This window comes from Accipiter gentilis, chromosome 5 (genome assembly GCF_929443795.1).
Source record: "Accipiter gentilis chromosome 5, bAccGen1.1, whole genome shotgun sequence".
NCBI lineage: Eukaryota > Metazoa > Chordata > Aves > Accipitriformes > Accipitridae > Astur > Astur gentilis.
Window position 1 is genome coordinate 8006248 of NC_064884.1, and position 25716 is coordinate 8031963.

Here is a 25716-nt window from a genome sequence, read left to right on the forward strand (position 1 = left end):
GCATACGCATACCTCTACTGAGTAAATGGTTCCCAAAAGCAAAGTCAGACAGTCCTCACGGCAAGGCTGGGGTGCCCCAGGAAACCAGGGTGCTAGGATGATTGAAAGCGCTTGTTTTTGTAGATTCACTTCAACTATAACATTACATTAAAAGGAGAAGAGGAAGTTTTGTATTAATTTATTTCATCTGCTTCATTATGTAGTTTCATTATGAACATCTTGGTTACAATTCTCATATCTCTGAAACTAGTGGGAAGTAATGTTCCTGTAATGAGGAAAACAGAATTGATCAGATACTACCTAAATGGGCAGATACTAGATTTCTTGCGACTGTGCTAATGTGTAATTCATTTATGCAAACTTCATGTCCATTAACATTTCTTGTAGAGCTCCATTAGCTTTAATAATACATTAGCACCTTTGTGAGGCTTGATCAAATACTTAACGGGGGAGGGGGGAAGCATCTCCCCTATTACGCAGAGGTATTGAAAACTTACTGGGTTTCTTCCCCTTGGTTGAAATGGCATGAGATTACCTTCAGGCTTCCTTTCAGAAATTCCTCTGGCATCCTGATTGTTCGATGGGGTAGGAGACGGCCCTGTTTCTGCAAAAAATCAACATTTTTTTCATTCTTCCTCAAATAAATCCCTTCCTGACTACTTTCATTTGCAGCCTTTACAGGATTCCCCCTGCAATGAAGGCAAAGCACACATGAACTGCAGCAATCTGAATGTCCTGCAGGACGCATGCAACCTTTGGCTAACACGCTGGAGGCTCTTGTGGCATCCGTTGCACAGGTTTCTGCCCTTAGCACTGATCTTGGTGTCCCCTTGGGTTATTCTGGAGCTCTTTGTTGGAATGGAGCTAGCACGGAGCCTCCTCGGAAGGGAAGAGGGATGCGCAAGGAAAGGGCTTTGGGGCCAGTTTGGTTTTATGTTCTGGTCTAGATTAAACTCTGAGCTTGTTAAAAGTAATTACATTTATATATGGGGGCTTGACCCATGTTAGGCCAGTCAGTTCCTTCAGTGGGCAGCAGCAGATGGCTAGAGAGAAGAGTACCAGCAGAAGAACATGTCATGCATCATAACCTTGCGGCTCTCGGCAATTAGTGGCTTCGGGTCTTCATGTGCTGGAGTGCGTCCAGACATTTGCATTTAAGACCTGCTGTTGGACCTGAACACGGGGTAGAAAAGGCAGTTGCAGAGCAAACTTTTACCCTTGAGCTTCCCCTGCTTCAAACTGATGACCTCGTGGCCGATGGGAGAGCATGAGCAGGAGGAAGATCCTCTTGTCTTCATGGACAGGCAACTTGATAAGAGCTCCTGCGGACGTGGGCTTGGCTGTTTGGGAAACATGGACTCCTACAGTCAGGCCTAATTGATATGTTCTCAGTTGCTTTTCTAGATTACGGAGTTTGCAGTCAGAGGGAAGGACTCCTCCAGACTGCTGTTGGGGCACTTCCACTGACCACAACGTTACCTTGCAGGCATGCCAGCTGCCGAATCTCCAAAGTGGTGGCGATCAGCACTCGCTGCTCGTCCTGTGCTCGCGCGGGAGGTGGTCACTGCTTTTCTTGCAGCCGGAGAGGTGTTGCTCTAGATCAGTTAGCTGTGTTGCTTGCTCAAGTCTCTGCTTGTCCATTCTCTCCCTGTAAGTACTTCCCGTTCCCAGCGAGGGCTCAGCAGATCCGCCTCTTTGGAACATCAACAGGACACAGGAAAATCTTTTTCTCAGCAGATGTTGTATTTCTCTGCACTTACTATATCCAACTCGAGCATGAAATGCGTTGGGGAAGGACAGGAGGATGATGAATGGAGCCTTCTCAGATAATGAGGTATTTTTTGTCTGACTAAATTTCAGAGTACAGAGAGATAATTTTTCTTAAGATGCACCTCAAAAGTTGTGGGGTTTTTTTCAAGGAAAAAAGAAGTAGAAAACAAAAAGCCTGCACAGTTTGCTAAGTGCGGAAGGGAGGGGTGGGACATCTATCATCACGGGAAACTATTCCAAATGCAGCCTGCAAAAGGGAACAGACCCCGAGCCACATGTAGTTTGTGCCCTTGGAGGCGAGCGAGCTTGCAACAAAAAGAGGTGTCCTCCAAGGTTACCCTCCATACGGTTAGCCCAGCCGTTTTCCAAGAAGAACATGCAGCCACCGCTCCTCGCACGCTGCTTTGGGGCTGCAGTGGTGGTTTTTGTAAGGCTCCCCTAGGAGAGCTGGGGCGCAGGCAGGGTGCGGGTTCAGGATGGTGGGTGGCAGAGAGGAGGACGAAGGCATTTCTTTCCCCGGGGTTCCTTCATTCTCCCTCCAAACTGTTTACCTTTTCTCCTTTTAAGGTGATTTTCTTAAAGCTGGCTATGTCAAATGCCTTTTGGTAGGTGAGGACCTTAAGTGTCCCTGACAATCTGGAGCGTTTGTACTTCGGCTTATTTGGAGGTGTTGCCCAAAATGTGTATTTATTTTATTGACATGTTCTCCCCTGCGAAAAAAAGGAAGGAAGGTGCAGAAATTTAAGTCTGCAAAATGACCCACTTCACTCTGTTTTAAAAAACAATTCATTTGAACATTGTCTTCTGTGTTGTAGTTCAGAGAAAATTGCAGACTTTGGGGTTGTTAAAGTTTCTCAGTCCCTTCAGTAAGATGTTTCTAAATGGCTGTTGGCCTCCTTCCCCCCAGGCTGGGGTTGTTCCAGCCTTCCTCAGCCAGGAGGAAGCAAGCAGGCAGTGCTCTTGGAGGGGGACAGGCCAAGCAATTTCAGACTCTTCACAGGGTGAAAGTGCGGGGTTCATCGTAATGGTTAACCTTGCAGCACCGGCGTACCCCACGCACGTGCAGCACCGAACCTTCTGTCGCCTCAGCCAAGATTTAATAAGGCAACTGTTCACTGTGCTACACCTGAATTTTCTTGCCGCTGCCTTGTTCTCTCCCTGGTTGTTTCCAAGCATCGTCTCAGGTGCCGAGACTGTCGCGTCTCTGATTGAGAGGGAGGACTGGGTCTCTCGCTCCTCCTCTTGTGTGGGGGATGTTTCTGCTACAGCAAAATAATAGGCATACTGCATTATCTGATAAACTGTCATAATACATACCGATCGCTTGTTACTATACCCTAAGCTAAGCTTTAAAAATAACTGGCAAGTTCACAGCGTGGGTACTGGGAGGAACGATTGCTTTGCTGTAGTCAGCAAAAAGGCGAGTAAGACAGGTTCGTGACAGGTATTAACTTGTTCTACTCATGGAGTAAGCTCTTGGTTGCATGTATAACGTGGCACAGCCTGACCCTTCATGAAGTTTTGAGATAAACTCTTCCACGTGAATGTAGGGTATGTCATTAAAAGAAATCTCTGCAAACAAGCACTCTGTAATATGTATGAATCCCTCCTGGTAATGCTTCTCAAAAGCAAACAGAGTTTGACAAATGGTGCCATGTACTCACAGTAACGATAACACTTTCATGCATGATTAATAGCCACGCCAGTGAACATACAACCCTGTGCAATGAGTGGCCACAATATGTTGCACGGTATTGGCTTGAAAATATCCCCTGATTCTGGCTGGAGTTGCTTTCTTTTTGTGATTCAGATCCGTCAATGAGGGCTGGAAGACCAGCGCATTGAGTGTAATTTTAGAAAGGAAATGAAGCAACAAAATGCATTAAAATATCATTAAGGAATTGAATGGAACCAGATATTCTCGGAGGCATTTAAGTTCAGCCTTTGTGGTACTTTTCCTTATCTCATTATGTGATACTGGAAGTGAAAGTGTCGAAGGCTTGATTTGGCATTTTCTCTGGGCTGGTTTTTCTTGCTTTTCAAAGTTATAATTCATTGCACATTCATTTTTATAATATCTACATGTGTGCTTTTAAAATCCTCACCAATGGAATCTGTTATGGCCTCTGCTGTTAGGATGGGAGAATTTTTTGTGCCCAGTTATGTTCAAAATTGGCCATGTATGTATGCTGTTGCATCTCCAGTAATCCTTACATTTCTATCAAATACAGCTATTAATTGCATAGTATGCAGTGAGGTGATTAACATCAATGTAATTTATCATCTGGAGAGTTCTAAAAACAAACAAATGACTTGTTTTGTTCAGTGAGGTGTTGACCCCTTCAGAAACTTTGATTTAAAGCTTTTTTTTTTTTTTTTTTCTTTTAGTAAATATGAAAAGCACCACAATCAGCCAAGTGTTCAGTTATTTGATTTTCTGGGGCATTAGCCACTCTTGTTTGTGACATTTCCCAGTTGGGTGCTCGTTTGCAAGCTCATTAATAAGGTTTTCTCAGAGGAATGTTGTTGGGAGTGAGGAGCACACAGTACGGCCTGGACTCTGCCTTTTGCAAGCATTAAGCAGCGACATGCACTCAAATATTTACCAGGGAAGTGTTTGTACCACAATACCTGTCTGGCTTTGGCTTTCCTTTTCCTGCTACAAGCTAAGTGTTTAAATCCCTTCAGTCGAGGGTGAAGTTTGCAAAGTCGTGTTTGGGGTTAAAAGGCTCTTCCAGACAAGCTGTGAACTGCCGCTCATCTGCTTATTCATCATTTTAAACACGGCGTCTATTCATTTAATAGATTTCTGTGTTTTGGCTGAAAATCAGCAATGCAGACTTTTGTCCTTGCAAAAGGTGAGCAGAAGATACCCGGGATTGCTGGGTCTGGGTTGTCTCCGACACAGACTTCATTTCCTTATAAGCCAACCTTCTTGGTTTTAGAATAAAGGTGACAGCTGTATTTACTCTTGTGTATAAATGTTAATGTCGCTGACTTCTTTTAATATCGAAGAACGTACTGCTCCTGCTCTTCCCCTAGCATGCCAGTGTGATAAGATACAGAAACTGCCAGAAGTCAGGTTTTTTGAATAGTTAGTTTGGGCCACGGAACGATGCAGGGATGAGGAGCTGGATAAAATAGTGCCCCTCTGAATGTATGCAGTATTATCTGGGTGATTTTGAAGCTGGAATTACCTAAAGCGGGCAGGAACTCTGCTTGGCCTGCGGGATCCTTCTCCTGAGGATGCCATCTGTCATCATTTTTGCCAAGAGGTACACATCAGGAATTAATACAGTAATCGTAAAATGGATTTTAAAACTTGGACTCGGTACCTAATGTGACAGTGCAGGCAGGAGCATTTTCAGCTGAATCATTGAAAGAGTCCATGTTGTAGTTTTCTCTGCTGGCAAACAGTCTGGCGTTGCAAAAGACACCGAGCGGCGTGCTGCCGTACCTCTGTCCCAGACCCACTGCAGGAGCATGTCTTTGTCTGCCGGGAAGAAAGCGGCCATGTATAGTCACGTGCAATTTGCTTAATGTAGAACCTTAGCTGTATTTGGAGCAGAGAGAGAGAAATCCTGTGCTGAAAATGTACCGAGGTCCTGGGTAGCCCCTCTGTGTGGCCGCTCCATAAGCAGCTGAACCGCCAAAGAGAACTGCAGCATTGTCAGACGGTGCTTGTTCCCGCTCTGCGGCAGAGCTCTCTGAGCCCCAGCCTGCTTTCAAGAGCTTGTCTTCCTCGTTCGTGTTTTTGTGCGGTTTCCCCCCAAAGCAGCACGTGGGAAGGCAGCTTTCAGCTGTCTTCCAACCTCAGCTGGGAGCGCATCAGCTGGGAAGGGTTCGCTGGTCTGGTGGTGGTGGTGGTTGGCAAGGGTTGGGAGTCACCTGGGCTTCGGAAAAGAAGCAGTGTTCCCCAAAATGTTTTTCCTGTGTTATTAATGACTGTTTTGGTGCAGGCTTTGTGTTTAGAGTGGACAGATTGCTGCATTGTAGGAGCCATATCACTTGCACAGAGATTGCTGGAGGACCAGGAGCTGCTGTGGTGTGATGATTCCACTCTGGTATGATTGGCATGGCCCCAAAGAACATGTACCTCGAGTGCAATGCAGGTTTTCTATAGCAGCTTCTAGTAGCTCTTGTGCACGGTGAAATTACTGGATATGACCACAGTTACATTTACTGCATGTCATTTCCTCATTATGCATATTCTGACTGTATTTCAGGGGAGAGGCATGAGGGTGAGAATGTAACCACCTTTCACGTGCCTTCTTGCCCTTCCCAAGAAAACCAGCTTTTTATTTCAGCACGAGGTCATACTCCCAGATAACAGTCATGCCTACTGCATGTTAGCGTCCTTGCTGGCTGCGATGTCTGAGAATTTAGCCACAGGGTGGGTGGCTAGAGAAACCCTTGCCACTACCGCCTCCAGAGCACTTGCTGCACTCCTCTAGGAGCTGCAGACCTTATGCCAGCCATTGGAAAGAGGCACTTGTGGGGGGCTGGACGGTTGCCCTTGGCTTGGTTTTGGGTGCAGCCCCGCGGGGGAGCAGCAGGGTGGGAAGGGGGTGTGCGGCGCAGGTCCCGAGGCTGACCCAGCCGGAGCATCATGGTACCCTTGGCACATGAAGAGGTCACGCTTGCCAAATCCATCTGGCGATGGGCTTTGAGATGGTGAGCTTGCCTGCCTTGGAGATTGTAGGTTGGCCTGATGTAAGGAAGTGGGTAGAAATAATAGGCTTAGGCTTTTGTAGGGCACTGGACTCGCTATAATGTTTTATCTTGGCCGATTAATGAGATCTAAGTATTATCGATGAAGTGCACGTTTAAACGGATTAAGAAATCGCTAACTGGCAGATCTCAAAGGATAGTCATTAGGGAGTAATCAGCAAACGATGGTATTTTTAGAGTGACTGCACTGGCCTGGGTGCTTGGCCCGATCCTGTTCAGTGCTCCCACAAAGCGTTTGAAGTTCCTAAAAAGTCACTGTTACTAATTTTTTGCTGATGGCACAAAAACTGGGCGAGCAGCTCATAAGAGGAAGAATTGGGACAAATGCAGAATAACTTGAGTGTCTTGGTAGCTTCCAAACCACAGAGCTTTAAAGCTATGCAGCGTCAGTGGGTGCAGCCTGGGATGGCCAGTGAAATTCGGGGGGGAGATGTGCCCTCCTGCCTTGTCACCTGGGCTCCGTCTGAGCCATCGAGCGCCTGCCGCTTCAGCACGACGCCTCAGCTGGAGGACTCTTCAGCATCTCCGTTGCTTGAGAAATTACAGTAGAGTTGTTTGGTGGGGAGGGGGGGAAAGGAGCCTTTTTCAGCACAGGGTCGGGCTGGCGCGCACCGTGACTGACCGGCGGGGCGAGGAGCGGGACGTGCTGTCCCCTCCGGGAAGGCTGTGGTTCCCCCGCTTGCAGACACACGGTGCGCCTGTTGTAAAAGAAATCTCATCAAACGCCGAATGGGTTTGTAATAAGTTTTTCAAATTGGTTGCTGCTACAGCGTAACCTTTAGACTACTGGTATTTAACCTTGTATATCACTCTTAGCTTTTGAATGAATTTAGCTTAATAAAGGTGCCTTATTAAATTACTAGGCTGGGGTTTTTAAGCTGCTAGAAAGAGGCGTACTAGGAAATAGCTTTGGGTTGTTAGATCTAATTGGCTACTGGTAGAGTATGTAGCAGCTTAGATGCATAGATGCAAGCGTTTATTTTTATGTAGTAATCCAGTGGTATGATATTATGAAGTTCCAAGTCAAGGATTTTGGGCTGCTGGAATGCGCTTGGTAGTAAAAATTCTGCTGCTGCTGCTTGCCTTATGCCCTGGCTCACCATCCGAGATAGTCATTGCCCCAGATTATACAGCCGCAGATGCTGCAGCTAGAATGTGGCCTTTTTAACAAAGCAGCTAATAGGTGCCAAACTGCAAGTCCAGGCACTGAAAATCATCACGCCTTTACCAGTGTAGGCTACTAAATGTTACAGTCCTGGGTAGGACAGAGCTCAGGATCCCACGGTGCTCGGCATTTTGCAAAGCTTTGCTACCAGAGTCCATAATCTGAAGAAAATACACTGACTTTGAGATGGGACTCTTAGCAGCAGAAATAGAACTTAAGATTCTCTACAGGCATGTCCTGGAAAAAAAGGCACACGCACACACACACCCCAATTCTTGGTTGAAGCGCAAGAGAAATTTTTTTTGTATACCATAAGCCTGATGAGAATGTCAGTTTTCCCGAGTGCCCAGCCATCCTTCCGAATCCTTCAGACTTGTGAAGCATTTTCACAAGTACCCGCTGTAATTACCGGCATGCTGGCGAGTCCTGCTTGGGAGGGACATTTACTGCGAAAACTCCGTTGGGAATGCTCTTGTCTTCACAAGTGCGTGCACGTGTGCTAATAAAGCCCAGATTTCTATTGCAGGTGACATCTCTGCGGTGTCCAGATCCAAGTAGTAGGGATTCACTTTGCTGCTTTCATTTGTTTCATGAAGACTACAGGGCTGGAAAGCTGAAAGGGAAGGGCTTACCTCCTGTAGTTTTGGGAGAGCCTACTTAGTCTGCAGTTCATTCTCAGTACAGCGAGCCTTCGGTGTATTCCTCTTGATTTCCATAAGTAATTGTCAGCTGGTAAACGGCTCATTAGAAATACTGAAATTTATCTAATGAAAACAGGATGGGAGCAACAGGAGAGGCAAGCTGCAGAAGATGTTGTGCAGAGCTTTCTCATCACAGGGTGCTGTAGTCCTGTTCCCATGTAAATTGGGCTGAAAAGGTTTTCTGCTCTTTCTACAGCATAGAGTACAATAGCATCCATGTTTCTGGCGTGGGCTCGTAGGTACTGCCGCAAAGCAAGTAATAAAGAGTGAGCAGATGGCCAGGGAGGTGGGAATTGTGAATGAAAGCGGTGAGCGTGAGCGCAGCGTTTGAGATGCTGTTTGTGATTTACTTGCTGCATCATACTCGGGTTAGCTCGTCTTTCCGTGTTTATGCATTGTGTAAATGCTCGTGGCGGAGACCAAGCTTAGTGCAGTATTTCACGCTGCTTTTTGCCTTCCCATGCTTTTCTTGTGCATGCTTGTGCTGCGTCCCTCCCAGGGCTCCGAGGCCTGAACTGCCTTGGCTGGACCCACGCCTCGCCACGATGGGGGAGATGGGGGAGCCTGGGTACGCCGGGAACGGGTCTGGCTCCGGGGTTCGGCTCGAGGGCACGCTCGGAGGCTCTTCCACCCTCCTACAAGGACCTTTTTTAGTTCAGCTCACGCCTGAACCTCACCCTGGTCGCTTCCACATCTTCATTTCGCATGTGCAAAGGATTAGGTGTGTTTTGGGGCACGCTGAAGTCACCCGCATCTCCAGTGGAATTGGGACTCTGCACCTCGGACGCATGACACCCCCAAAGCCTCACACTCCCCACACGTCTGCCATGGTTTCCAGCCAGCAGAGACGCCCAAGTTTCATAGCTGCGAGGAGCATCTGTAATAGGGATTAGTTTATAAAATGTTTGTGGTATAGTCATCTCAGGAGAGGATTTACCGGTGTAGCTTATTCCATTACTGAAAATTATGAGACTTTAAATTGGTTAAATCCTGACATGGGTTTTTTTTTCTAATCTCTATTATTCCATAGGAAGCATGTTAATGAGTTAAACACAGTTAATAAAATGCAGCAAGCCAATATTTTTGGTAGCAGTTACTCTCAAAGGAAATAGAAACATTTAAATGGTTTCAACTTTTATGCATACTGATTTTTTTGCCTGCCTTTGTTCCTTACAGTTGAGTAAATTCCTGAAAAATATATATGGCTTAATGGCATTTGTAGCGTTGAATTGATTTCTTGCACTGATAACATTTTAGCTACAGCTTAGATGGCGTTTTTAATCTGTGTTTCAGTTGTAGGGGGTAATGAATTTTTTAATTGTGGACTCTAGGTTTGTGGTATGGCTTTTTTTTTTCCCCTGCAGGGTCTTGCTAAAGTGTTTTTGAGTTGGCTCCCTAACTAGAAATGCTTTAACTCTCTGTGTTTATTTTAGGATTTAGAAGAGCTTCGTTTGGACAAAATAAAACCTTCTCTTGTTTAAACAAAAGCAGCAGCGGCTCTGACTTCTTTTGGTGTTTCTAACAAGCGTCTCTTGTAAAGCCCAACATATTAATATGCGTGGACACCAAGCATTGTCATACAGTAATATATGATACACAGTAAAACCTATCAATTCTGAGCACCACAGATATCTCTGGTGTCACCTCAGCGTGAAGGCAAATGAGTTCCTTTGAGCTTGAGCAAGTTCAGAGATAAACTCTGGTGCAGCAAAACATATTTCCCGGGGAAGCGCGGCGCTCCGGCCGGCGTGCGAAGCGGTGCCAGCTCCACCTTCTGCTGCCAGCCACTTTGGCTGGGAGCATGCACCGCGCTCAGGCCCGGCAAACGGTCAGGCAGACGGCACAGAGGGGGCCGAGAGGAGAGCGGCAGCGGCGACCGCCTCTTGCTGTGGGCGCGCGCAAATCTGATCCGGTGTGACGCGACGGCTTACGAACTGATGTTTTTGTCCTGCAGATAAGCCTCAAGTGCGGGTTTCTCAGAATTACCCAGTGCAAGGCCTCACCAGAGAAGGGGAGCCGCTTGAACTGACGTGCGCAGCTTTTGGAAAACCACAGTAAGTTGGACGCTTCCCCGGGCTGGACCAGGTTGTCCAGCGGTGACGGGGTCATGCCGCAGAAGCACGCGGACGTTGGTTGGCCTCTGTTGCTATTGCAGACGCTCGATATGCCATTCTCTGCTGCGAAGATGATGTAACAGTGTGAAAGAGAGAGATGCTTTCTGCACTTGAGCATCTGCTGCGCAATTAAGACGTCTATTTTGATTTGCATTTATTCCCATATAACTAACAGCTGAGGGATTTCCACTCAAAGAGCTCCTAGGAGAGCTCTTGGCAGCCACCATGCAGCCAGCCCTCAGGTGCAGAAGGGAAGGGCCCCACAACTGTACGCCTCTTCCCCCAGGGAATGGCAGGGGTGGCAAGCGGTTGCAATTAATCTGCAAGAGCGAGGTCAGGGGCCTGCGTATTGAATCCCAATGAGGTGCCAGTATGCAGAAGTAAGCCCGGCACCAAAGAACAGAGCACTTGTAAAAGTGGAATGGATCCCTAAGGTAAGGCAGTCTGTCTTTCTGCTTGTATAGACTCTGAGAAGATTTTCCTCCCTTTTTGGTGCCCTGTGTGGTTTTTATGAAATGCAAGTTTTATTCTTTCTCCTCTTCTGGCCATGCCCTTGAGGCTTTCTTATGTAGTCAAAGAAATTTATGCATCAGGAAAATCCTGGCAAGGGAGGGTAGATTTTCGTCCACACTTCCATTGTTGTTCTGATTTAAGTTTCGTCGATTTTTATTTATTTATTTATTTATTTTTAAATACTTCCTCTTCCACTTGGATTTATGGCTGTCAAGTATTTACAATCCTTTTTTATTTTCGTCATGTTCATAAGATGTCTGCAAACATCCCTGAAACCTGTCAGTGTCTCCTTGGTAGTGTGCCAGAGCTAAGGAGTTCCTGCAGGTATAGTCGAACTGGAAGCCATCTAGTTTGACAGTTCTGCTGCTGTGGGCAGCGGCAGGCAGGGTGTGAGCGCTGAGCAGCAAGGAGGCTTGGGGTACTGTCATCCTCCACGGTAGTATACCTCCTCTCCTAGATTATTTTGTTGGTTCCTGCTTCCCAGTTTCTTCTGCTCGGCATGAGGCTGACTCCTTCCCCGTACATTAGAGACTGGCACATCCCCTGCCGAGTTCCATTTTAGTATATATTCCCTGCTCAGAGTCTGTCAAAGCCCCTTTGCATTCCTCCTCTCATGAGTAACTGCTGTTCCTCCCGTTTGCTATCATCTGGGAATTTAATGAATAGGCTTCTTTACTTTTTTTTCTTCCAGGCTATGAATAAGACGTACACATGTTAAATAAGACAGACACATCTCCCCGGCAGCATGCCACTTAAAGTTACGGTGATGCTAGTAATGTGCTAGGAATTCACTTATGTAGGTCACTTCACCTGTGTCTCTCAAAGTGGAAGAAAAGATACAGGAAAATAACGGGCTGTGTTGAGCTCAATGTTTTTAAAACAAAGATATTTCATAAAATCCTTTACAGAGGTTTGAGACAGAGACATTTCTCCAGTTAACCAAAATAATTTCTCTGCAAAATTTGGCAACATAACCATTGGGGGAGGGAAGTTCGGAGGAGAACAAAAGACCAGAGAGTAGAAATTTCTATTCTGGTATTAATACGTTGTTAGATCAGACACAGCTGCCCCCCCCCCCCCCCCCCCCCCCCCAAGACTATGACAAAAGTGGGAAGATACTGAAATAATCGCTTTTAGGAAATGTGGGGTGACGCACGTCTATGAGAAACAGTCTGCTGTGTAGTGCGCGCAGCGTGGGAAATCTCAGCACTCCAAAATCACAAGTAGCCCTTTGAAAACCATAGCCAGGAGCATCCAAACCCTTTCCACCCTTATTGAGATTCAACTGCAATTCTGCTCTCTCAAGAGCTTCTGCTGCCCATGCCGTGGCTTGTGTGCTGACAGTTCAGAAGCAGGGAGGAGAGCGCCAAGCCCTCGTCCAAAACCAGATGTTAGCTTTGTAGCAGGCAGCTGGTACCCAACTGGTTTTGCTCAGTGTTGTATCCGTCCCAGTAGTGTGGCTGGGATGTTGAAACTTCAGCAGCTTCTACCTCATGACAGTAGTCTACCATCTGGGTGCTGGGCAAAGCCCGAGCTATGAGATACCTCCAGCAGCATGAGCTCCCAGCAAAGGCCGACTTGCAAACTTTGGAACTAGGCAGGCTGAAGACTGTTGGACTGCCTAAAGCTCCCCTTTTGAGAGCTTATTGTTGAGTCACCCTGAAAGAAGCTGTAATTTTCTTGCTGGGGATGGCTGTCTCAGGAGCACCTGACCTGTCCCCTTACTGCTGCTTGAAGACTATAGTAATAATAAAAAAAAATAAAAAAAGACACTCCCACCCCCCAAGCCCCACAGCACTCGCTTTCTTTACTAGCTCTAACAAAACATCCTTTTTCATTCCCTGAATGATGTAAACCTGATACTCCTTTTGGTTCCGTTAGCAAAGGGATGCAGGAGAGAGGCTGCCGGTTGGCCAGGCGGGACTGGGGGAGAGGAGAAAGGTGTTCCTCTCTTCTAGCATCTGCAGCGCTCTTAGTGAGCGGCACGGCCATTGCGGAGGTAAACAGGTCCATCGCCTAGCTTTGTGGAAGGGCTCACATTTGACAAAAATGTACTCGTTCTGCCACACGCTGTCCAGATCTGCACTCAGAGTACCCTGTGGATGCACATTTAGTCCATAGCCTCAAAGATTTCAGGTTTACGGAAAAAGCGAATGATTAACCACTAATGACCTTTCTTCCTGCTTGCATTAGTGTTTTCCGAAAATTTAAGGTCTGGATACAGTTTCCTGTTGGGTTAAAATAAAGTTAAATTGAGGAAGCCCAACAGCATCTGGGCTTGAGTAGTGCAAAAAAGTATGTGTTATTTCTTTACAGTTTTTCTTGGTTTGGGCTTTCTGTCTGTGGATGAACTATTGAAGATGCCATCTTTACCATAGGAAAATAGTAATGTGCTTGTTTCTTTTTCTCCCTCCTCTGTAGGCCTACGGACATGAGGTGGTTAAGAGTAGATGATGAGATGCCTCAACACGTTGTAGTGTCTGGTTCAAACCTTCTCATTAGTAACCTAAACAAAACAGATAATGGTACATACCGCTGTGAGGCTTCAAACGCGGTGGGGAAATCACATGCGGATTACATGCTGTTTGTATACGGTACGTGAGAAAAACCACCGTTCTTCTAGACTCATTTACACATAATTGCAACATACCGCGCTCTGAAAGCTTTGACAGAACTTAACGTTTTGCTTAACGCAAGATTTACAGAGAGCTCCCAACACATCTACGTTATACCGGGCTGGGGTAGGGGCTGGAAAACCATTTCTTTTGCTTCTGTAACTCTCGGTGTCGTGCATCGGGTGCAGAGCCTATTCCAGTGTCCGGTGAGCTCCTTCCTCCGGAGCTGTGCTTGTGGGCTTGCCACGGCACTCACGTGCTGTTGGGTGAAGCCCAAGGAAAAGCCAGAGCAGGGACACAGGGAGAACTGTGAAGTTCTCTGGCCTGACAGTTCTCCTAGGACTTCTCCGATAATTCCTTTTTCTTTTTGTAATAGCTTCTCCAGTGTCTTCAGCAATGGGCTGGGGCTGGGGGTGGGGGGGCGGATTCCCAGTCTTCCATTAGCAAGTTAAATTACCGAAGAATCAGCCAGCATCCCCAGATAATTACAAACCAGTAAATAAACTGGAGGAATGAGATGCCTTAAGCCTATCTGTGGCGGCTGAGCAGACACTAAAACATGCTTCAGCATCTTTTTAAAGCGCTATTAAGTACCTACTTTAATTTGTCCGTTCCTCTGCATTATTTTGCCATTGCTTTAAACCTTGTGCTCCTTTCACGAGGCGTTGCATATAATGAAGATTCAGTAGGCACTTCAAGAGTGATCCCCCAGTTTAATTATGAGCAATTCCCTTGGGCTGCATATTTAAACTTTATCCGTTAAGAGTGGTTATTGCGTGGCTGGGCTGAGCTCGTGGTGGGTATTGCCTGTTACTCGGATGGGACAGTAACGTGCTTTGGTTTGAAGTTCATTCCATGCATCAGCCGCTTGAAGCTCCGCAGTCCCAATTCTCTTGTACTTGCTCTGATCCAGACAAATAGTTGAGAACCTCATCTCGCCTGTCCAAATGCCACTTGCACATGAGCGATTTTAAGCCCAGTCTTAGAAACTTGCCCCAAGGCTGAAGATAATAGCAAAGCTACAGCTTTGAGCTGAAATTGAACTCATCTACCACATCATACAGGTAGTTTTCTAGTGCCTACATCTCCAAAAGACTCCAGTTTACAAAATTAAGTCAGATACGTGTTTATGATGGAATAATTGGTATGCTCATGATATAAAAAAATACCTCATTTACATCTGTGTTTAGAGAAACAACTAACATTGTGGAGAATATAGAAGTTGAAATAGGGCACAGGCAGTTCCCCGTGAGCTTAAAACTTGGGGAAGCCATAAAGCAGTTGTAGATGAGGTGGTTTCCTTCCTCGTATAGTTTTAGGTACCTCTTTTCGCCCGAGTGAGCGCTAGATGAACCCTCACCAATGTTAGTGACCTGGGATTTAGAGCTTGTAGTAACTCTCGCACTTGTTAGTTATTCTGCGTTTTGGATGTGGGTGAGAACTAGACCACACAGGACTTGCGCAGTGCTGTTCCCCCTCAGGATTAAATCCATGGGAGGAGACCTGAGCCAGTATTATTTGAAAGCAGATGTGGGTTCCCAGGGGATGTAAACCTGTGGACTCTAGTTCAGGCATCCAACAGACATTTTGGCCACTTTTCGTGGTCTGTCAGGAGCTTGAGGGCAGATGATGGTTTTGCATCCCATCACGTCCAGTTTCTGCACGTTCGGGAGCGTCCTGCTAGGATCTGGCACTCTGGACGGCATAAAGAATCCTTATAACCCTGAATTTCAAAAGGAGAAGTCCAGAGCTGTTGGTGTGGAGGAAGCAGTTGGGCTGTGGCGTCACCTGAAGCCTTCGGGTACAGAACCTAACTCGAGCTGTCGCTGAAGGCAAGTTCCACTGCTTGCCCAGAGTGTGCTGGTCTTGCCTCAGTCGTCAATGGCAAGCATTTATGTCTCCAGCCCCTGCCACCTTTCCCCACTACAAGACAGCAAATATTAGAGGCAGCACTGGAATCCATGTCCTTGCAGACACGTCTCTGTAGGCGTAGTGTGAAAGTTGGTGGGAGGAATGTGCCTCGCTGCTTGTCCTCTGCCTCACTGCAGACGGGGCTGGCTCTCACCGCTTGTCGGTGCAGAGCTCCTGCAAATCACGTTAACTTGGGAACTGGGAGAATTACAGACACTCCACACCCGAGGTGTCATCGGGGAGCAGCGGTAGCCACAGCAGAGCCGTGGTCTGGCACTCCTCCTCAAGAGGCAGGGCTGGTGTAGTCCCCATACCAAAGGCATACACGTGAACTTAAATGGTTTTACGTGCATTCCAGCAGCCAGGGCTTGCAAAATAACTGCTGCTGAGCTGTTGCTTAACACACCTTTCCTCTGCTGCGCACATGGTATAAGGATGTCTAAGCGAATTGGCACATTCCGAAGCCATGTTCATTTTTAAAATTCATTCATGCTTTTCCTCCCCGTGGCAGTAGGCAGACACGTTTGCTAGAAACTTCCAGTGCAATTAGCACACAATATTTTATTTTGCTTTTATCGAGGAAGAGTCTGCTGTGTGGCATCATCCCCATGCAGTTTGGTGAAAGGCCAAGGACTTTATTCCCCTGGTTCTGCTGTGCTTCAGCTGTTTCAGTCTCCACTGCTCCTGGGGAAACAAATGTATTAGGAGTAAGGAATGCCCTGTCGTAAGTGTAGGGACTGGGATGCTTCGGATGTAGGGGAAGGACAATAACCACTTATAATATAACTGCAAATAAGTGCTGCACAGCGAAGCGAACTCCGAAGTAATGTTTCGTAACTTTTGGGAAGTTGTATGGAATATAATAAAGGTGCAGCATATAATTAAAGTTCAGATGTCTTAATTAGGGAATCTGAGAGAGCTCGCTTGGAGATAAAAGAGTAGCAGATGTGTTGGTGATGAAAAGTTGACATGCTGTAGAGGAAACCTAAAATCAAAAGCCCATGAAATGTTTCATGCTCTATTATTGCCGAATGAATCCCTAGTTCAAAGTCTTCCCGACTACTTAGCGCATTCAGTTTGATCATCTGGGCATTGATACATATTTTTTCTTTTACATCTTCTCATATCTACCTTCTCCTGCCCAATAATTTTGATGAGGATGTGCCCCTGTACGTAACATACACGCTGTGAAGAGCAGCAGCGGTTTGAGTCTCAACAGATAGTGTATGTCCGAGAAATGGTTATCAGTCACAAAGAGAAACATCACCGTATCCGTGTTTCTCATTACCACTGCCCTAGTAGCAAAAACAAGAGCATTCAGCTGAAATGGTCAGAAAAATACTGACCTTTTTTTTTTTTATTAAAAGATCTTGGTGAAATTCTTCATACCTTGAAATTTATATTAAGTAACAATGTTCTCATTTCCTTCTAGTATTACTATCTTTGAAGTAGTTTTTAACATCCTGCTGCCATGTATTCATAGGGGAAGAATAGCGAAGTGAACAGCTCTGGGAAGAAAGTGAGATATATTCATGTGCTGTTGATATTTAGCCTGTTATGCACAGCAGAGCCCCTCAGACAAACCTCCCACCTCGGTTTTCAAACGTATACATAGAACACCAACAAAGCACCACCGTGTCTCTCTTTGTACATGTAAGCTGTTCGTTTTGTCATGGAAAGCGTGCAGTTTATTTTTCTTATGCCTCTCCCATTCCATTTCTCTCTCTCTCATTGACTAATTTATGCTGGGTTTTGTTTATTTTTTTAATTATTTTTTTTTAGCATTGTAGAAGGCAAAAAGGGGGGAGAGTTTTGGGGCCAGATTCTCCAGCTAGAGTAAGGCTGTGCACAGCTCCCAAGACGCGGGTTGAGCTCGAAGCCATGTCCAGCTGCTGAGGATCTGGCCCACTGTCCTTAAAGCCAGCTGGGCAGTCACCATCTGGTTTTGGAGGAGGAAAGGCATCCGACAGCCGTGCCGCTTCTTAGCGTCCTTGTTTTTCTCTGATCACGATTGACCGCTGTTGTGTTCTGCTTGTTTTTTCTTAATTTGCTTTTTTATTATTTTCCTTTTTATATTTTATCCAGATCCCCCCACAACTATCCCTCCTCCCACAACAACCACCACCACTACCACCACCATCCCTACCACCATCACAGGTATGGTACCTTCATAACCATTGGAAATGTCCTGAATGTTTATTGTCTTTTATGTATGTAAGCAGAGCATGAAGCCTGGGGAAAAACAACAATCACTTGCATATATTTTTTTTTCTCAAATATGCCCACCGTACAGCGCGAGTCCTGGTCCAGCAGTTCGACGAGTTGGACAGTCCTTACTGCAGGTGTTTCTGAAACGTGGGAATTGCCATGGCAGAAAAAGCTATCAGTTCAGTTGCTGGTGGCTAATATTGGGTACTTTCCACCGAAGTCTACAAACAGCCTTAGAGCTCACGTAATATGGGCAGTTGGTTTGGCCTCAACCCCCTCAGTATCAGTTTCTGAGCAATTTGTATGCAGAAGCAGGACATTTGGTCTTCAGTAACTTAATTCACCTCATGTGACTTAAGATGCTTTTTTCTCATGCCTAGGTGTTTGGTCTCTCTCTGTGGTAAGCCCTCTACCTCCCTCTCCCAGAAAAGTGAATTCCACCGGTCTTTTTTTATTGAGTCGAACACCATCTGTAGGACCCTTTTTGAGGAGCTGGCTTTTAGCATTCTGAGTTTTTCCCTGTCTTGCGGGAAAAGGTGAATAAAAACAGCCAGCTGATCACGAGACCCCTCTCTCTTTTACACACATTTGTCATGCTTCCTCACTAGACCGGACTCTCTCCACTCATAAGGAAGGCCTTTCTGATTTTTTGTAATCATTTGCATTGTCATTTTTCTGATCTTTTCTATTTCAACTGCTGCTTTTGCTTTTGCTTGCCTTTTTTTTTTTTTTTTTTTTTTTTTGAGGTAGAGGTGACAAGCCGAAGGTGAGAACGGACCATTGAATAGCTAATGGCATAATGTTTATTGTTGCTGTAAACCATCCCCTGTGTAAATGCCTTCACATTTTATTTGCTTTTATGACGTTGCTCAGCTGACTCTAACTGTCCTGCTCGGGGTGTTTTGTGGCTTCTTTTCCTTCTGAGGTTTTTGCAACCAAGTCAGACTCCGCTGGCACGGACAAGCAATCGAAGCCTTTCTCCCAACGTGCCTTAATGCGCACTGCGTGTGCGCTGTCTGCCATCCACCATCGTGTTGTCCAGACGTTGCCATTCTCCGTCTTCCTCTTTCCAGGTGGTTATCAATAAAACCGAACTCCAGGCACCCAAGTTTGGATGCTTGAGACGCTCTACCATGAACGCTTCCCCATTTTGCGGTTTGATCGCTTTGTTTCAATTCTGTTTTTAATTTCTTAACTTAACCAGCTTTCATTTCAGAGTAGGTTTCAGGCTTTGTCAAAGTCTCCTTAAGAGCCGTTTGCAGAGAAACTCGGTCCCGTGTGTCTCGGTGTAAATGGACACGCATACAGTTTTCTTTTGTTTTACGGTAATTTGTTAATGCTTTCAGTGAATTTGGGAAGGCTAAAAGGGAGAATTTGTCTTGATGCTCGATCGATCCTGTTAAGTTTACATTGGTGCCTGCCGATACGAATGACTGTCCTTGTCCCGGGAACTGGATTATAATCAGCCTGTTGTTTGCGGGATTGCCCTAGGACTGGCTTCCAAAGGGTGCACGCTATCCTCACCTGCCATTTCAGGCTCCAAAGCAGTGGTTGTTCATAACAAATAGCCGTTTTGTTGTTTGCTCTTCCGCTGCAAGCATTGCAACTAGTGAATTTTCAGTAGCCTCTGGGCTTCTAGGCTCTCCTCCGCAGTAGTTTCCTAGCTTTTTCATACTAAAAATAAGGAAGGGAGGCGGATGGTTCTTAAAGTCGGAAATGTCTATCACCAGGCCCCCTGTCCAAGCTGGTTTCAGGTGCAGCTATGGTCTAGCTGCTGCTGTTGTGTTGCCCAGGTTTGGTAGTGGCCCCAGCAGGATTTGTGCCTCACTGATGAGTTGGTGATACCCAGGAGCTGGTCAGCACCCCCACAGCTACAACTGGGCAGTGATCCTTGAGGCCGTGGCTCTAGCTGTAAGAAATCACTGTTGAAGTCCTCCTGCGGGTTTGCTTTGAACGTGGAGATGAAGGGGTGATGATGGTCTTCTGGGAAGGGAGGACCTTCTGGCATGGCATTTTCCCAGCTGTTTCTCCTCGGTAACTTTCCATCGGAGCAAACCATTGGCCCAAGGATCAGCACGGCACTTTGTGAGGGTGCTGCACTGAGGGGAGGTACGACTGCCCTGAGAAAAGATTAGATGCACACAAAGATGCATTGACCAGCAGCTCTTGTGCAAGGAGAATTGTGGGTTGCTCTTTTTATCAGCCTAGGAGAAGTCCCTTGGGATCAGGAGTGTGTGGCTGTCCTATGTTTTTCTCTCAGCTTTGTTTGCAATAATGGCAGATCTGAAGCACAAAGCTTGCCAACATCCTCTTGGCAAAACCTGGGTGGGTCTCCATTGCCTCCTTGACGCCTTTCACCAATTCCAGCAGTTACCGCTTACGGAAAGTTGGAAGAAGATTAGTTTGTGCCAATAAGAGAAATGTTTATAATCTTTCCTCACGCGGACTGAACGCTGAGACTTCTTGATGTGAGTCTCCACCCAACACTGAGTCTTCTTGATGTGAGTCTCCACATCTTCTGCCCACAAGTTTGGTGTGCTTTTCCCACAAAGGACAGTGGAGGCTTTGCCTCCCTTCTTTGTGCAGAGCCGCGCATGTGTATGTTTTCCAGGCAGCAAGCAGGCAGTATGAAGCAGCAGAAACTTTTTCTCTTCAATAGCTAAGAGACTTGGTAGCTGGAAAAAATTAGGTCAAATTAACATAATCTCTAGAATTACATAGTATAGTAGTATTGAAACGCGTTTTAAAGCCTCAAGAGACAATCAATACCTTAATGCCTATAATCACCAAAACGCTGAAATACTCTTCTAGTGTGACATAAGTGCTTTGGTAGCAGACGGGGTGTTTCTTGTCTCCACTGGCAGGCGGGGTGTGAGTTGTCTGCCAGCCAGCCGGGTTGAAAACCATTCCTTAGGATGAAGGGGACTTCATATTATTTTACTTTGCCTTTTTCCCCCACTTCTTGTATAAGAGTGGTCTGGTTCATGTCCCCTGAAACCATAGAGTAGTTCTGATGAACAATTTTCTTGCTTTAATTTAAAAAAAAAAAAAAGAGGAGGAGAGGAAGACCTGCACTGAAACAGTTTCTGTGTTCAAACTCGGGTTGTAGGTATGCCATCTTCTCTAGCAGCTGCCCCTAGAAAATTATATTCTTGGAAGCAGTCCTTTTGAGTTATGGGAGATAACTTATTCTGGATTCATTTTCCCCTACTAAGACTATCCAGCAGAACAATCTCAGAGGGCTGCGTTTGCTACTCCGCGTGCCTGGTAAGTTACTCCTTTGTGCAGGTTCCAATGACGGGCATCTTTCTTCCCTGCTTACGCACAGTATTTCTACTCTACGTGTGTTCCGACATGACACGTAAATGCAATCCTGTCCCAAAGAGTTTATCTGTGAGCAGTGATAGATGCTGCTCAGCAAATATGAGCCAGAGCAGTAGGTGCAGCAAATGGGGAGAGGACAGGGAATGCGATGTGCAGGCATATGAGGGAGCACAGTCGTTACTTCCCCCGCTAGCAGGGTGCAGTGTGCTCCCCCATGCGCTCCCAGTCCCTCCCCAAACCCACCCAAGTCCATGCCTGGAGCGAAGGGTCCCTTTTTCGGCCCCTCTTGCTTGACACGTCCCAACCCTGTATCGCTGCTGCCGTAGGCTTGACCTACAAAGGCACACTGAGCCGATAAAGCGGTTTTACAGCAGGGAGGTTTGGGGGAAGCTCTCTGAAAAGCTAACCTGCTGCTTTTTTCCAGAAGGAAAAGCTGAACAGTGGTAAAGTTTCCAAAACAGCACGACCTTTAAAGCTTTTCCTCTGTCACTGTTGCTTTGCTTCAGTGTAGGTGCTTGAAAAGATTTCCTGCATGACAGTTTGATCTTTTTCTTGTATCCTCCAACTGCATTGATATTCCGACCATCCTTTGGCGTTTCAGCTGTTATCACTGGCAAGCCCTTTTTTATCAGTTCAAATTGTCCTTGTGGCTTTGTTCATTAAGATGTACAATATGATACAGCAGAGCAAACTGCATAATTTGAATTACCCCTAGAGTCGTTGCTTGAAATGCTGCTTTTGGACAGCTGTTGTTTCCTGGGAGATAAAGGTTCTTAATAATAGCAAAGCCCTCATCTTTGGGCACAGTGCAGAGTGGAGCATTTTAGCCTGCCTTTTCAGGTATCGTTTTGCTGCCTTCTGGTCTTGCTTAGCACATACACCTTCGCGCCCCGGGATCTACAGTATTATTTGTACATGCAAATTTGCATTTATCACACTTTCGCTGCAGATGGATCACGCAGGTGTCTTGGCAACAGTTTCGGTGGAGACCTGGGGGTGCAACGCGCGTGCACATTACCAGTATTTCAAGCCTTGCATTGAATGCTACTGATTCTGTAAAGCCCCTGCTGTCCATCCTGCAGCAGTATTAACAGCAAGCTGGCAGATACCACCACAGCCTCTCTTTAATGCCATTTTAGACCCTATTTTAAAGCCCACGGGTCCCTTACAGTAGGGGGGAGGGGGAGGTGTTGAGGGAGCTGAAACATTGCAGGCAGCAGTTTTTAGCTTCAGAATTCCCAGAGATGCTGAAGCCTCCCCAACAAACTTGGTTGGAAAGCCCTAAGCCTGTGCTGTGGAAACACCCTCTGTTCCTTCTTGAGGCTGGAGATTTTTATGAGCAGGAGTAAGCAAGCTCTGTTTGACTTGGCGGTGTTCGGAAGTCAGCGAGCCCCAGAGCAGGAGCTGTTCATTGATGCCAAGTCCGAATACCACATCTCTACTGGGGCCATGGAGCAGCCGAGCTCTCTTTTCGCCCAAGTGGCCAAGTGCGGCCATGCTGGTGCTGGACGAGGGTCAATGGCTTCGTGTCAGCTGGGCAAAGGTTGGCTGGGTGCCAGCTCTGGGTGCTTCATGAAAAAACACAGTTTTGCGCCATCTTAGCTACCTAAGAAATAATAATGCCTGGACTTGTGAAGTCTTTGAGAAGAAATAGCGTAGCAGGTTTTCAAAGCCTGGATTCACACACCAGAAAACTTCCTCAAAGGAAGGAAAATGATGATTTTATCCTCAGTAGAAGTCTGTTCTTTTCTGATTACAGCTGGTTGTGTGAAAGCCTATGTTGCATGGGGTTTATTCCAACAGTAATCCAAAAAGGCAGTGGGCGGGAATAATGCAATAACAGTCATTCTTTGCTCAAATTACCTTGCAGTAGGTTTGTGGGAGGTGAAGAGGCAGAGTGGGGATTACTCAAGTACAGATGCACCAGCAGAATCGCAGGCTGCACAGCTCGTTGGGTGCGGTTGCTTGTGCAGGTTACTGCTGCTGCTGGTGGTGGTCACATGCAGCTTAATCCCACGTAGGAAAATGGGTTCATTCCCAGTCAAAGCAGACGGTGGTGGTCCGCTCCCACCTGGCCGTCAGGGCTCTTTCATAGCTTTCTCTCCGCACTTTTCGAGCGGCCCTTTGGAGATGCCCACGCAGCAAAAGGGGAGATGGGCAGGTCAGCAGGAGCCACTGGGCACTCCTGGTTTGCTGCCAGCTTGCAGCGTGTCCAGGTGCTTGATGCTACCATGCAGGGACTCAAGCCCAGTGATTTGTTCCCCCAAATTATTTATTATTTAACTTTTGCTTTCCATTGAAGCTTCTGCATGTCCCTGGTAAAATGTCAAGTCAATTTAAAGATGATACGGCACTCTTCTGACATTTCCGTCCAGGATGTGACCGCATTAAAGGGAATAAGAGAAGACAGACTAGCTGACAGGCCTGTTACAGAAAATAAAATGAAATAAAATTCAGCCTTTTAGTACCGTGTCCGGTCAGTAGCAGACACAGTACTGTCACGTCTCCTGTTACTGGTGGCAAGGCAGCATAAGCGGAGCAGAAACCCTCATTTTGCTAGGCAGAAAACATGTACATTCAGGAGGGCAAGGGCAGAGACAGCCAGGCAGAGGACCTGTCCCCTCTTGGGTGACACGGGCTGGCTGGGGGTAGAGCACCGAAGGGGTCAGAGCTGGCATGGGGCTAATACAATGCTGGCCAGTGTGGCAGGCCACCATCTGAACCCAAGGTCTTTTTGGTTTTGGCAGAGCAGTGGGAGCAAACGCCCCTGCCTGCACAGTGTGGTGTTGGCTTCTGCATGAAACTGTGGGCAGGTATGACGTTCACAAGGTTGGGATTTAAATAAAACCCAAATCCTTGCAGATCTTTATGGAAAAAAACATCAAAAGGCATAGCCAGAGCCGCAGCACTCATTTCGGAATATTTTCGTTCTTGTCACATGCAACTTCCATACAGATTGTGATTATTTTTGTGAAACATCTGGTCTGCAAATCAAACTGTCTCTGGGGTGCATTGCAACACGCCTGTACACAAAAGCTTTCAGCGCAAGTTGGAATCACTTTACAGAGGATCATCATAGAGTATCGTAATGCAAAGTACATTTTCATCCGTCCTTCCGAGGAGCATTTAGCAAGGGAGAGGCTTGCTGTGCTTTTGCGCTTGGCGCGTTTTTTGAGCAACTTTGCCCCTCGGACCGCTCTCAGCAGTGTTACTGGAATGTAAGCTCTCTGCTGATGTCCAGGAGGTGTTTGTTCAGTGGGAATGATGGGATTTTTGTAGTGCTTTTTACTAGCCTTAAGGACCTGAAACAAAGCTGAAATCCTGTTTCTAATAGTGCATGCTGGTCCCTAAGGCTGCTGTTGAAACAGCAGCATGAAGGAATTTGTGCTCGCCCTCGTCAGTAGATGTGAAGTTGTCTGGAAAACCAGGAAGAATAAGAGCTCCACAAGTCAGTGATCAGATTGGCTTTTGTTTTCAGTTCAGAAAGCAATTTAAAAAGTGATATATTGAATGGATATCTGTACTTATTAATACCTCTTTAAATTTAAAAAAAGTATATTTTGCCATTACTTCGATGATGTGCTGTTGTAATTCTTTTTACAATAGCTGCATGTTTCTAAGCTCCAGTGTATTGTGTTTCTGTAAGGCTGCAGCACTGCAGCTCGAGCATTCAAGTCGGTGAATTTAATTTTGCTGCTGGGGTTTTAATATTCTGCCATCGTGCTTGTTCTGTTTAAGGCTGTGGACTAATTATGGACCGGTTTAAAGGGCCCAGTCTGTCACACTCTGCGAACAGTTTGAAGTTGGACAGAATCCATTTGAAAAAATGAGGATGCTTAGGAATGGAGCTCGTAACTCAGTAAATGTTGCCCAGATGCCTTCACATAGTAGTTTTATAAATATGTGTATATATGTGTGTGAGTGTGTGTGTGCACACGCACTCTTGTATAGCTACCTAAGGAAGTGGCGAGTGCCTAAAATTTGGGTGTTGTTCGTGTTTTCTTAGCTGGCGGATAGCACCATCTGTATTGCGAGACGATGTGCCTTAGTGTCTTCATTCGAGAGCTGGCCACATTAAACTCTCTTCTTATGACGGATGCTAAAAAGAAATCACAAGTGAGAGAGATGTTCAGCTTTATAGAGGGTAATGGTTCCTTTCTTGGATACCTTCTTTAATTATAAACCAGTCTTCTGGTAAATTTATGTACAAGTAGATTTCGAGAGACTGTTGCATTGCTTTACTTCTCCCCATACAGCACATTTTGTTGTCTTACTGATTAGAATCAGGAAGAGAAGCCTTTATCTTAAGATGGAAATTACCACATTGAGCCTCTTTGTTTATGTGCTTTCTACCTCCTCTGCTTTCCTGCGTCTTGTAAAACAGCCCTCTTTTCAGCGCAAACTTACCGTTTTAAATGATAAGCATCAGCTTTGTGGGATTGGGTGATCTTTAAGGTCCCTTCCAACCCAAAGCATTCTATGATTCTATGACAGTGTGACTGTTCTTCATCCCTATGGCTCAGGACCAGAATGGTGCTTTTTGGTGATGGCAAAGCCTTTCATTGGCTTCATTCAACCTTAGTTAAGCCAGAAGCGTATCAAGGACTTTCTGGTCCCTGTTTGAGGAGAAGAGATGATTTTCGTTCTAGGATGTGGGGCAGAAG

The 25716-nt window shown here is 46.2% G+C and overlaps 1 protein-coding gene across 9 annotated transcripts in view; it reads left to right on the forward strand.

The window, feature by feature from the left end:
• CADM1 (cell adhesion molecule 1) overlaps positions 1–25716 on the forward strand; it is a 170520-nt gene that overhangs the window by 123861 nt on the left and 20943 nt on the right. For 4 of the 9 annotated variants that reach the window (XM_049799352.1, XM_049799354.1, XM_049799355.1 and 1 more), the window contains exons 6-8: positions 10322–10421; positions 13416–13588; positions 17606–17677. The exons of 1 other annotated variant lie outside the window; for it this stretch is intronic. In XM_049799352.1, coding sequence (XP_049655309.1) covers positions 10322–10421; positions 13416–13588; positions 17606–17677 — 345 coding nt within the window. The remainder of the gene's footprint in view (positions 1–10321; positions 10422–13415; positions 13589–17605; positions 17678–25716) is intronic. 4 more of the 9 variants (XM_049799353.1, XM_049799356.1, XM_049799358.1 and 1 more) reach the window with 1 other exon arrangement.